The sequence below is a fragment of the Polyodon spathula genome, chromosome 6 (genome assembly GCF_017654505.1).
Source record: "Polyodon spathula isolate WHYD16114869_AA chromosome 6, ASM1765450v1, whole genome shotgun sequence".
Classification (NCBI taxonomy): domain Eukaryota; kingdom Metazoa; phylum Chordata; class Actinopteri; order Acipenseriformes; family Polyodontidae; genus Polyodon; species Polyodon spathula.
In genome coordinates, this window is record NC_054539.1 from 30,845,618 (window position 1) to 30,858,806 (window position 13,189).

The 13,189-nt window shown below is 36.1% G+C and overlaps 1 protein-coding gene across 2 annotated transcripts in view; it reads right to left on the bottom strand.

Moving 5' to 3' along the window:
* Positions 1 to 13,189, bottom strand: part of LOC121317117 (calpain-14-like) — a 41,828-nt gene that overhangs the window by 20,207 nt on the left and 8,432 nt on the right. For both annotated transcript variants that reach the window (XM_041252732.1, XM_041252733.1), the window contains exons 2-5: positions 12,788 to 13,039; positions 4,421 to 4,490; positions 3,214 to 3,332; positions 1,307 to 1,440 (exon numbers count right to left, since the gene is read on the bottom strand). In XM_041252732.1, coding sequence (XP_041108666.1) covers positions 1,307 to 1,440; positions 3,214 to 3,332; positions 4,421 to 4,490; positions 12,788 to 13,024 — 560 coding nt within the window. In that variant the 5' untranslated portion in view covers positions 13,025 to 13,039. The remainder of the gene's footprint in view (positions 1 to 1,306; positions 1,441 to 3,213; positions 3,333 to 4,420; positions 4,491 to 12,787; positions 13,040 to 13,189) is intronic.

Below are 13,189 nucleotides of genomic sequence, written 5' to 3' on the forward strand. Positions count from 1 at the left end.
GAGGCTAGGTTTAGGGGTCAGGGTAGAGGTTGGGTTTAGGTTTAGGGTTATAGGTTAGGTTTAGGGGTTTAGTTTAGGGGATAGGTGTAAGTAGCATGATGTGGCTTGGACTGAAGTTGTGCGTGGACAAATAAATGGTGTTCTTAGCAATTGTAAATGAGGTAAGGGGAATTAAGTAGTAACATGACGTTGAGTTCAATTAGCTCTGTTGAAGAAGTTTTCAGATTCTTGGATAAAGAAGACAGAGAAATTATAGAAACTTTGCAGAATGAAGGGCTGCTGAGAAGGAAGGTGCGGTGCCCAGTGAGAAACTGTCAACGGGAAATGAGTGTTGAGAAGACAAAGAGATATAAAAGCAGGTTTGCCTTTTGGTGTAGAAAGAGTTTTGCACCCTGTAGCGGCCTCTAGTGGCTATTACACCGACGCCCACCTCCCTGAACTGAAAGGTAATACACAGTAACATTTCCACCTATGTTTCATAAATAAATTCAGAATTTCTGTATTTTCTTCACTTTATCATAGTTAAAATGACCTACTAAAACTTAACGACCAAACAATTGCAGAATGTTCTTTTGTTTGTGCATTTTTGAGGATGCAGATTCAATAAGCAGCCACAAGCATAATATTGAAAAATAATACTTTCTTTTTCGTACACAATCACCTCTCAATCACAAGACATATCTAAAAGCAGATTTTTAAAATGCTGACATTTTGAGAAAATGCAAACTAAGGTGGTGCCTTAGTATGCATACATCTGAATGGAAACAGGTTTATTTAGCACAAAATAAGTGAATCCCCCAGTTTACACTTCACTTCTCTTTTATTCGAGTAGGCTACACAAAGGCTACAAAAAGTTAGATGTGCAATTAGGAGACAAAGGAAGTACTTGTTTTGTTTTTTATATACAACAATATGATGTATCTAATACCCTATTTTATTACTAATATAAAAGACCTGTGCAATGAATTAATATGTTTAATGAAGTATTTGTTATTTGCAAAATTGTAATTGTAATTGTAATTAATCATGTGTTAGCTATTATGCTCTAGCCTCAGTTGAAGATATATCTTTCCATGTATTCGGAAAGGTTTTTTTTTTTTAAATCCAAGTTGTTGCATTAGTGCCAGCATTTTAGGAGGACAGTAACATTAAACTTCAAGCACAGTTTAAATACTGTTCGGAATATTTTTTAAAGTACAAACATTGGAAATAATACTAAACTGCAACTGTGTAAATTTACAGTAGTACGTTTTAACATAAAACAAAGACTAGATAAATTGGGTACAAATGAGAGAAATGTACTTACTTGGCATACGCTTTTTCCAGCAAGGATGGCCAGAATTCACTTTTGCTTCTTGGGTAAACAAACAAGTATTTCCCATCTAAAGTTGGCAGTTTGTCATCTATCACTACATCCACCCACTTTCCAAACCGCCAAAACTGAAAAAACAAAAACATTCAGTAATCCATAGTACCGGTATATGTGACGACCTTGGCATTGAATGCCAACATCCTTCCTCAGGCATTACAAGGCGGTATACCTTATGACAGTAGAGATAGCTCAGCTCAGACTCCAGCCTGCTACTTAAATGGACAATCAAGTATGAAAATCCATGGGAAATCTGTGGGCATCAACTGTGCTCAAAATGATGCTAATGTTTCTGGCAAAAATCAATGACAATGCAAGGTAATTTGCTACCATTCTGGGTTAAGCCAATAAGGTGGAATTTGACCTCCACATAGAAATGCATCACATACTGCCTTTAACCCAATATAACAAATGTGAGGACCCTTACAAAATGATCTGTAATGGCACCACAGTGCCACTACAGTGGCATGCTGTCCTACAGTGGTATTATTTTCATATTGTGACATGCCAATGCATTGTGACAATCCATTCCAGTGCTGAGGAACTGTGGAACATTATCAGTAGTACCAATGTTAGCTGCTGCATCAAGACCACAGTGCAGTATTTGTGCCAATCCAAATGGGTTGCTGTCAATGTCTTCTAATGGTTCTTCTACGGCACTGCTGTCCAATACATTAGCCACTGACTACATGTGGTGAACTGGGACTCCAGATGCAGTGAATTGCATTTTTGATTAGTAAATAAAAAATGAGTAATAGACACCGTCGTCAGGCATGGGATCGCAACACTAATATGTGCATGTGTACTTTGACACTTTGTGCGTTTGATGGTAAAATGGTAAGACAAAAACAATGTGTGCGAGTGTTTTTGGATAGTTGTGTTCTTTACTTCCTTGGTTATTGCTTATTGGTTATCTGCTAAAACGGCATATGAAGGTGCATTGGCACATAAATGACTTGTATTGCTTGCCTCGTCTTGCTCAAGGTGTGTCTGTAAAAATCCTCTTTAATACGGGTGAAAAGATGGACTTCAGCACCTTGAAGCTGCTCATTATCAGCTGACCTTGCTTTCTTTTGCGAAAAGGCTGTACTCCATGTTAGGCTCAACTTGTGTGAATCAACATTCTCAGCAATCCCTCTGATGAAGTCAAAATACCGCTTGCAACTGCTGGACACAAACCTAGAAGATGTGCTGTGTCTGACAAATTCATGCTAGAATTACAAACTTTGGTGAAAGAGAAAGACTGCAAAGTGTCACACTGAATGGTGGTAGATGTTTGCTAAATATATACATGTAAACATAGACTTGTGTTAAAAAAAACATTCTGTTGCTGTTTGCTGATTTTACCACAAACACAGACTTGTGTTAAACAAACACATTATCGTGTTATTTGTTCATTTTACCACTAACTTGTGTGTCCCTGTTTGAACACCATGTCTGTGTTAGTTATAACATGCTATGTACAGAGTTGAACTACATTTATTTACCTGTATTCTCTCGATTGAACAATTTGTAGATTCTATTTTTCACATTGACATTATGGACTTTTTTTGTACTGATCAGTGGCAAAAACTCCTAATTAAATCCATTTTGATTCCATGTTATAACACAATAAAATGTGGAAAAGCTCCAAGGGGGTGAATACTTTTGAGAGCCACTGTATGTAAGACATTTTCTACTTAAATTACTGTATGTGGCTAAAACAGTATCGCCGTAGCCGCACATGTGTGTCAGTGATTCATATTGGACAACACTGTTCTAGGGTATTATAAAGATAGCCCAGTGGCATTTTTATTGTTTTGTGAACCAATATAGCTGACAACACATATTTGGGTGTATCATACCACAAAATGGAAAATCCCTGCATATTTCTGTGTAAATCCTTGGTCTTGGGGGATAATCTGGTACAGCATGTCTGGTTGAAATGTTAACGAACCCAAGGCTGCCAGGAACCAGCAGTTACCTAAAAGGAAAATAATAATAATAATAATAATAATAATAATATAATAATAATAATAATAATAATAATAACAGTATGTAATTTGGCCATGTTTGATATTATTAGTATGAACAATTATTTTATTAGTTATTGTCTATATGTGTTTTGTGCATAATTTTTAGTTTTAGACATCACATCCTTGGGACTCAAGGTTTAAAGCACCCTGTGACAACAAAATGGCTCTCAAAAATATGTCTCTCTAAGTTTAGCTGGCTGTTTGTTTTGTGTCTGAAATGCTTGTTGATGGTTTTTTTTTTTTTTTTTAAGAACATTAATGTACGGAAAACCCACCGAGATTAACAGTCTCAGCAAAAGAAAAAAAAAAAGGAAATCAAGAGTGCTTTACTGTCATCTATGAGAAAGCCTTCTTCTTGTGCCCTATTGCTTAAGTACAGCTGGGATAGTTAAAGAGTAGATTAAAAAAATATTTTGCATCAATGATGTGGTTTGTCTCAGATTATGCTGTTGGGTCCCAACCCTTTTTGCACAATCAAAACTTAAATATCTCGTATATCTTTACAATTAAGTTATTGCCCGCAAGTTTTATTTTCAAAATTGACAAAAGCTTGTCAGTCAGTTTTCAAAATAACCTTTAAATACATTTTATTATTAAGTAATCCTTACAAGACGTGTTTTTAAAATGTTTTTGTTACTATTTTTCCTGATCAGGTTCATTGTAATGTTCAGTACAGCCAATTAAACATAAGATTCTACTCTAAAAGGTATCTGTATTCATGGTTTTTGTAATTGCTTTTATTTGAAATCATTCTCATCCATTTATAATACTTAATGGAATTTACTCTTATAAGCAAATATTTTTACTATAAGTTTAACTGCTCTTAGTCAAATTTGCTTTTAAATTAAATTATTTACTGTATTCTTTATTTTGCTTTTATTTGAATTTGATCTTATTTTCTACTGATTTTATTGTACTTTATAACTGCTCTTATCTGTAATATGATACTTTGTATTGTGATAATTTGTAACAACTGTAAATTGCCCTGGATAAGGGTGTCTGCTAATAAATAAATAAATAATATACTTGATCTTACCCACAGATCCTTGACAAACATCAAATCTGCTTAGCCCAGCCACTATTAAATGTGGATCACTGTGTAGGTTCTGAAATAAAGACAATTTAAAAACAAATAAATATACTGTATAGTTCTTCCTAAATATTACACAGATTTCAATGACTCAAATTAGCTACTTAACCAGACCTTAGTCAAGCTAGTCTAATATTAACTCTGATCAAGGGCAGTGAAACCAGTCAAAAGACAAGTAGACACACAGTTCGGCTACTTATATACCATAAGGACTAAATCCACTATAACATGGGTAAAGACACTAATCAAATATTTAATTCCTTAATATTAACTTCAAATTCTTTATGTGGAATGACAAGACCCAGTTTTATATATTGTAAGGGTGTTTTGATTAAACAAACTTGTAAAAACCACAGTTGTACTGTATTCACGCTACTCCAACTGTATGCTTGAGCTTTAAAGCAATACCAGTACAATGAAATGACATTCATACCATTTTTAATAAACATAAATGTGCATATTTAAACCTGCAAAAATAGCATAGCTCACAAAAACCTCACATTGCAGATGGCAACTTGTATTTGTATTGGCTTGTGAGGCCGGGGTGCAGATGTTGCTGTACTGCATTAAATCTAATAAAATATTTCCAGGAAATCCTATATACTGTATTATGTATTGTAATTACTTTGTGGCTCTTTTATTATCGAGTAGAAAAGGTGTACTTATTATAGTAAATGTGTATTGGACTTTTTCAATGGTACAGTATGTCTTCAAAGGTAATAAATGCTGTAAAGGCTGGTTATTTTCCATCAAGAGGTCACAAACAAAGAAGAAACATTGAAAACATGTGAGTCATAGGGAAAGCAGCAATTAACTCTCTGGTAACCAACTGCCTCTTGATATAGAATGCAACATTGCAGGTATGCGATTTCTGCAATAGCAATTGAGATATATGTAGAAATAAACAGTGCCTATAGAGAGTCTACAACCCTTTCAAAATGTTAACCTGTTGTTGCCTTATAGCCTGGAATTAAAATGCATTATTTATTTATTTATTTTAATTTATCTACACATCCTACCCCACAACTTCCAAGTGAAAAAAAAAATATTATATTAATTTGTAGAAAATTAATTAAAAATAAAAACTGAAATAGCTTGGTTGGATAAGTGTCCACCCCCCCTTGTAATAGCAATCCTAAATTAGCTGAAGTGTAACCAATCACCTTCAAAATTACACACCAAGTTAAGTGGCCTCCACCTGTGTTAAATTGTAGTGATTCACATGATTTCAGGATAAATTCAGCCGTTCCTGTAGATTCCCTCTGCTGGGTAGTGCATTTCAAAGCAAAGACTCAATCAAGAGCACCAAGGCACTTTTAAAAGAACTCCGGGACAAAGTGGTTGAAAGGCACAGATCAGGGGATGGATATAAAAAAATATCAAAGGCCTTGAATATCCCTTGGAGCACGCACAAGACGATTATTAAGAAGTGGAAGGTGTATGGCACCACCAAGACCCTGCCTAGATCAGGCCATCCCTCCAAACTGGATGACCGAGCAAGAAGGAGACTGGTCAGAGAGGCTACCAAGAGACCAATGGCAACTTTGCAAGAGCTACAGCCTTTTATGGCCAAGAAAGTGTGCAAGTGACAACAATATCTCAAGAACTCCACAAATCTGGCCTGTATGTTAGTGTGGCAAGAAGAAAGCCATTACTCAAGAAAGCCCACCTTGAATCCCATTTGAAATATGCAAAAAAAAAAAAACTAGGATATTCTGTAGCGATGTGGCAAAAGGTTTTTTGGTCTGACGAAACTAAAATTGAACTAAATGCAAAGAGTTATGTTTGGCGCAAACCCAACATATCACATCACCCAAAGAACACCATCCCTACTGTGAAGCATGGTGGTGGCAGCATCATATTATGGGGATGTTTCTCATCAGCAGGGACTGGGGCACTTGTCAGGATAGAAGGGAAAATGAATGGAGCAAAGTACAGAGAAGTCCTTGAGGAAAATCTCCAAGAAAGCTGAAACTGGGACGGAAGTTCACCTTTCAGTGTGACAACGATCCAAAGCAAACAGCCAAAGCTACACTGGAGTAGCTAAGGAACAAAAAGGTAAATGTCCTTGAGTGGCCCAGTCAGAGTCCCGACCTAAATCTAATTGAAAATTTGTAGCATGACTTGAAGATTGCTGTCCATCAACACTCCCAAAGGACCTTGACAGAGCTTGAACGGTTTTGTAAAGAAGAATGGTCAAATATTGTCAAATCTAGGTGTGCAAAGTTGATAGAGACCTATCCCAACAGACTTACAGCTATAATTGCTGCCAAAGGTGCTTCCACCAAGTATTAACTCAGGGGGGTGGAGACTTATCCAATTATGATCTTTCAGTTTTGTATTTTTAATATATAATTTTTTTCTCAATAAAAACTTTTTCCCCTCTTAACAGTGTGGAGTATGGTGTGTAGATAAGTGGAAAAAATCCTCATTTAAATGCATGAAACTCTGAGGCACTGACATAACAAAATGTGAAAAAAGTTCAAGGGTGTGTAGTCTTTCTATAGGCACTGTATCACCCAAGTGCCCACATGTTGAAATTTCCTACCTGCTTAAAATGTAGGTTAGACTTGCTGTGTTTTATTGTTTATTTACTTATAATATTAAACATAAAGCCACATACACATAAACTATGTTTTATTTATAACTAGGGCTTGAACATTTCTGGTTTTATTTTCCAAAGCTCTAACTCTGTTTAAACATTAATTAGTAGTTGTTAAACTGTCTCTACATCCTAACTAAACTACTAATTAAAGACCAGGTTTAAGATAATTGTTTTCTTTGCTACACGGTAGATTTTAAATGACGGACTTGCTATCAGTATACACTCCGTACTGGGTATTTTATGCTGAAAAGAAAATCTGTCAGGACAACTCCTAAACCAATGAAAATAACAAAAGCGCAACGATAAACTAGACAACTGCATGAATGAAATACAATTAGGATCAGTGATAAGAGTAGTAAAAGCATTAGTGGCCTTTCAAATTTTGATTGATGACTTCCTGTAACCTTTGTGGTCTTATTAACTTTGTATGACCCTGTGACGGGGAACTCCCCTGTCTATATGAATGTGTTCAGAACTGGAAAGGAGGGGGTTAAATTCCTCCCTGCCAGGAAAACATGTGAGAATGTGGCTGGAGCTCTAATTGAATAATTTTTTTCTCTCTCGCAATTGGGATGTGAAGAGGGATCACATTAGAAGTGAGTAGTTTTTCGAGATTTACGATTTTACTGTATTTACAGTATAATCGTAAATCTCGAAAAACTACTCACTTCTAAATCTTTTGTAGTCATTTTTGTATTACTTTAGTATAAATACATGTAAATTTGGATTCATACATTGTTTTTTTCTGACTTTATGTGAATGAAAAGACACACATTTACCCGTTTTCCCATTGGAAATAGCGATATTTTGAAATATCACTGTCCTGGTCACAAAAGCAAAGTTTGTGGGGAATAATAGCCATTTTCTATACTTTTGAGGCATAAGCAATTAGGAAATAACACTTACTACCCAGGAACAAAAATTGTGTTACATAGTGTTATTTTGTTTAAATAAATAACTTTATTTTTGACTTTACATTGTCTCTGAGCCTCAGCCCTCGTCATCTGGGACAGTGTTACCCCGTATATATATATATATATATATATATATATATATATATATATATATATATATATATATATATTCGTTGATAAATTCTTTGCCTAATTTTATACCTAGTTTCAGTAGTTAATAAAAATTAATACAATTCTGTTGTACATAACTTTGAACACAAAAATATGTTAAAGTAGTATAAACTTAATGAACAGTAAACGATGATGGAATTTAAAATGTTTGCTAATTGTTACGTTTCTACTAGATCTATATTAATGTTGTTACACAATACATAATAAAAAAAATTAAAAACATATGATATTACACAACACAGTTGTCATAGCATCAGAAACCATATGACCAATATTTAATTTACAATAATGACCTTCTACCTCCATGTATGGAGCCACACATTCCATCACTTTCATGTACTGCCCCTCTTTTCTGACTTTTAAGCCCTGACCGCTCTTGCCCTGTCACTCTTCTTTCTCTGATATGTGTCTCCAGGTTAGGCCACTGTTTCTTTACTTCCTCGACTACAATTGAAATAAAAAGTCTATGCTTGTAATAACCTATACTGCACAATATCCACATGTTTATGTATGTTATCGGTTCATAATGTTATGCTTTATAATACATATGATTCATGCCCAAGTCCGTGGCAATGTCTTTCCATATGTCTTTTTATTCCAGAGGTCTAATTTATTAAAGCGGCCTCGTATTTGCGTGATTATTTTAAGAACTCTGAAAAGCAGGCGCTAATTTGCTGCAGTCAGTGAACACAAGTGTCTATTTGGTTTCCTCCTGGCCTGTCACCTGAAAGGCCTCTCCTTTCTTTCAGGCCTTCCAATTTCACATGCAGTAGCTATCAATACAGTAGGTTATTTCTGTCACTGCCCACTTATTTCTGCATCTGTAACTCCTTTCTTGGTAGGGGGACCAGGCGTCCTGGTTTGACCGGGCCCATCCCCGTTTCCCATCAACTATCCTGATGTCCCAGCATTTCTCCCAAAACCTTAAAGTTCCAGTTTGCAAACCCACCAGTTAGCAATCCTTACATAATTTACACAAACAATCGCCAATCATATTAAAATATGGCTCCAGTGGTTTAAGAAAATGTACCATTTCTTAAGTCATTCTGGACATTTTTTTTTTAAAAAACATGATTTACAATGAAGTAAGCTAATGAAACCGAAAGGCAGGATTAGCAAGACAGAAGAGCAGGGAGGTTGTGTGACAGGGTCAATAATGATTTTGCTGGATTTCTAAACACGATATGGCAACTGTACGCGTGCGATCCTACTTTGCCCTGGATAGGGAGACACAGAATACAGTTAAGCACAAACTAGTAAAATCTGGTAATCTGCGATATTTTTTTGTGTTGTCAGCAATAGGGAAATAAGATTCCACCTACCCTTCCGCTGTTATGGTACAGTTAGTAGTTGAATACTACTAATTAGTACTAGCTAAACAGTCTCAGTCTATCAACCTTGGAGCAGAGGTCACTGATCTGTTGTAACTCTTGTCTAAATGCAAAATAAATATGTAAATGTTACTTTACTAATATAATATTGACGTATAATTGTAATTTACCCTTTTTCTGAAATGATCGCTATGTTTGTTAACGCAAATTTCAATCATTAAAAACGGGCCTTTTGTATATACAGGTAGTTCTATTATGATTACTTTGTAATCTTTTGGTATTTTGGAGTCGGAAATGTTAAAAATGCCAAGTGATTGACTGAGGAGAACTTGTAAATGTGTTGTGTTTATTTATGTTAAGTTTTGAATTTTTTTCTTCAGTAGTGAAATGTATTGGATTATTGAGAGCAGACACTCCAATAATCATCTCCAAAATACAGATTTCTGCTTATCAATGTACTGCGTTGGCACTTTCTGTCACTGACACTCACAAACTGAACGTATTTCCTCAAAGTGAAGTTATGGACGGACTCGGTTTGCACATGTTCCCCCATAACATGCAGTTACCAACACGCGCGTATTCGTGTTCACTTAACGTTAGAGTCCAGCTGCAGTAGTACAATCAGAGGGAAAACTGCACATTTTTTAAATTATGCTGTTTTATGCAGAGGGAGAACATTGATTTTGCCAGTGCAGTAAGTGTCGTAGAGAGCTGTTTAAACATTTAGCAGCCTGAGGACAGGCAGGTCAGTATTTTTTTACATCGCCCCTGATAAGCATCCTTCCTGTAGTCAATTTGATACTGTTATCACTTTTTGCCTTTTTTATTATTTCTGTAGTTCACTACTGTTTTTTTTTTTACTAAAGAACTGTCTGTAAAAGGATATATTTTCTAACACTTCAGTAGTAGGCTACTTGCTGTCAGCAGCGTATAATAGTTTTGTTTTTTTTATAATTTAGTAGTTGCCAATTGATTTTTCTCCCAATTTGAAATAGCCAATTGTTATTATTTAGGCTCAGGTCACTGCTACCACCCCTGCACTGACTCGGGAGCGTCGAAGACGAACACACGTTGTCCTCTGAAACGCGTGTTGTCAGCCGACCACTTCTTTTCACTCTGCAGGCCTGCCATACAGCCAACCCAGAGCTACAGCGTCGGAGGACAACACAGCTGTAGCCAGTCTACAGGGGTCGCTGGTGTGCAGTGAGCCAAGGAAACCCTGGCCGACCTCAGCTCTCCCCACCAGGATGACGCTCGGCCAATTGTGCGCTGCCACTTGGGAACTCCAAGGTTGGCAGTAGAATAGCCTGTACTTGAACCGGCGATGTCCAAGCTATAGGGCGCATCCTGCACGCCACGCGGAGCCCCTTTACCCAGATGCTCCAGTCGGAACCCCCATGTATTACATGTTTCTTTGCTAAGTTGATCGCTCATTTCATACACTTGCATATACATGACAGAAAAACAACTTGATAAACAAACCAGTGTTTTAAGATTTTATTTCCAGCACACTGGGTGTGAATATATAGAAAACCTTGGTTTTAAATATGATTTAACTTAGAAATAATTACATAATTATAGCAATTACGAGAATATTATTAATGTTCATGTAATTTATATTAGGAGAGGCACTATTTTTGTATATATCTGTATATTAAGTGACAGCTATATTATGGTGCAGGAGTTTAGCAGGGCCTGGAGGCAGAGACTGAGCGCTCTGCTGTCTTTCTGTTTTATGCACGTATTGTAATTTTTTTTGGATTTTACACGATATGTATGTATATGTTTCTAGTATTTATTATTGATGTAAGATGTATATGCAGATGTTATCATTACTGTCTTAACATTATGATGCATTCCGCTTGCTCGCTCTTTATATATGTATATATACTTATTAATATTTGTTATTGATTTATTTAAATGTAAATGTGAAACAGACATACCAAGACACTGCAGAGTTATTGTAATTGTTGTGTATATAATTATTGTGTTTGTTACTCAATGTCAAAACGTGAATACGCTCAGCCTATCATCCTTGGAGCTGAGGGGTTGAGTGGGGCCTGGAGACCGAGACTGAGCGCTGTGCTGTCTTTCTGTTACATGCACACAGTAATAATGTCGACCTATGTGACATTGCAGGAACTCAAAACTTGGCGATGATTAAATAGAAAATAACAAAAGGATTACAGTGAGTAGAATCACTTATATTAAAGGTTAATTGAGAGAAAAAACATTAAAAGGAAAACATGTTTGCAAAGTGGGAAAGTGTTCCTGTTTCATTGTGTATGATTCAAAGTGTTTTACTGTGCTCGCACCAAGATTCAAGCTTAGTGATTAACGCACTATTGGCTCCTCTTGAATGGAAGAACTTAACAGGGACCTAAAAATAAGCATTAGATAGGTCCTGTAACAGGGACCTAAAAATTCACTCTTCTGAAAAGGACTGGTAACCAACAGTAAAGGTAACCCAAGCATAAAATATGTCCTGTATATGTGCAAAGTAATTTGTTCCAGAATATTTTTTTTCTTACAAGTTACTATTCTAAATTAAAAGTATGCAAAATACATATGGTTATAACATAGAGTTAAACTTGAATTGGAAAAGAAAAGTGCAGTGCCTGTGCAGCAGTCAGTGGTTGTTATTTTTGGTTAGATTAATGTGGAAACAGTAATAATAAAAACACTACTTTCAAATAAGAGGAGCATTTTGTTGCCCGACCGTCTCAGATTTTGCTATAAAAATTCACCAGGCCTGCTGAGTTCAGAAATGCTAATTTATTTAATTTTTATTTGCCCTTTGAGCTGTGACCTCCAAAAAAATCACCCAAATACCAAAAACTCTAATTTCAGAGGGGGTTAATCACCAATTTCACACAATTTGGAAGAGTGGTCCCTAAGTTTCTGACAACAATATTAACGTTTTAGGACCTGCATCCCCTACAGGCTAAAGGGTTGGGCTAAAGTTTGAATAAAACTTGTCTGGCAACTTGCCAAAGTGAGTCAGGTGCTCCTGGTATTTTTTTCTCGCAAGCCATATTCATTAATGGTTGAACGAGGTGCTACACATGATGGGAGTGTCTAAGTTGAGCCCAGGGGGATTTTGATTTCTGAACTCAGCAGGCTCAACACCCCCCCCCCCCCCCCCCCAGGTGAATTTTTCTAGCTAAATCTGACCAGGTCGGGCAACGGCTCTGGTTGAGTTGGTATCTGGTAACTGTAGATTAGTCAATTACCTCTTTAAATGCAACCTGAAAATCTTTCTTCAATAGAAATTAAAGAGATATGTACTTACCCCTGGTCTTTTCCATACCACTCTGCTCATTTCTTCTGGAGTGAGTAATTCCTGTCCAATGGATTCAATTACAGGTGGGAATGTTTTATCGACAAATCTGACTCTATTACTCAGACAGTAGTCACGCAACACTAGAAAATCCTGACCATTAAAGTTACATGGGTTGCTTGGAGTTCCCTGTCCGTCTTCTCTCTGACGATCCCTCACAATGTTTAAACACACACCGGGAGGAGGCATAGTTTGTTTTTACTTCTGTAAAAGAATAATAAAAAAAAAAACTTCTGTTAAGTTTGTGAGTAATATGCGGTCCCAAATTATTGAGCTCCATGGTTAGTTATTAACATGATACTCAAATGATATTGATATTTGAGGTAGCTCAAAGTCAAAAAGGTGAATATGATT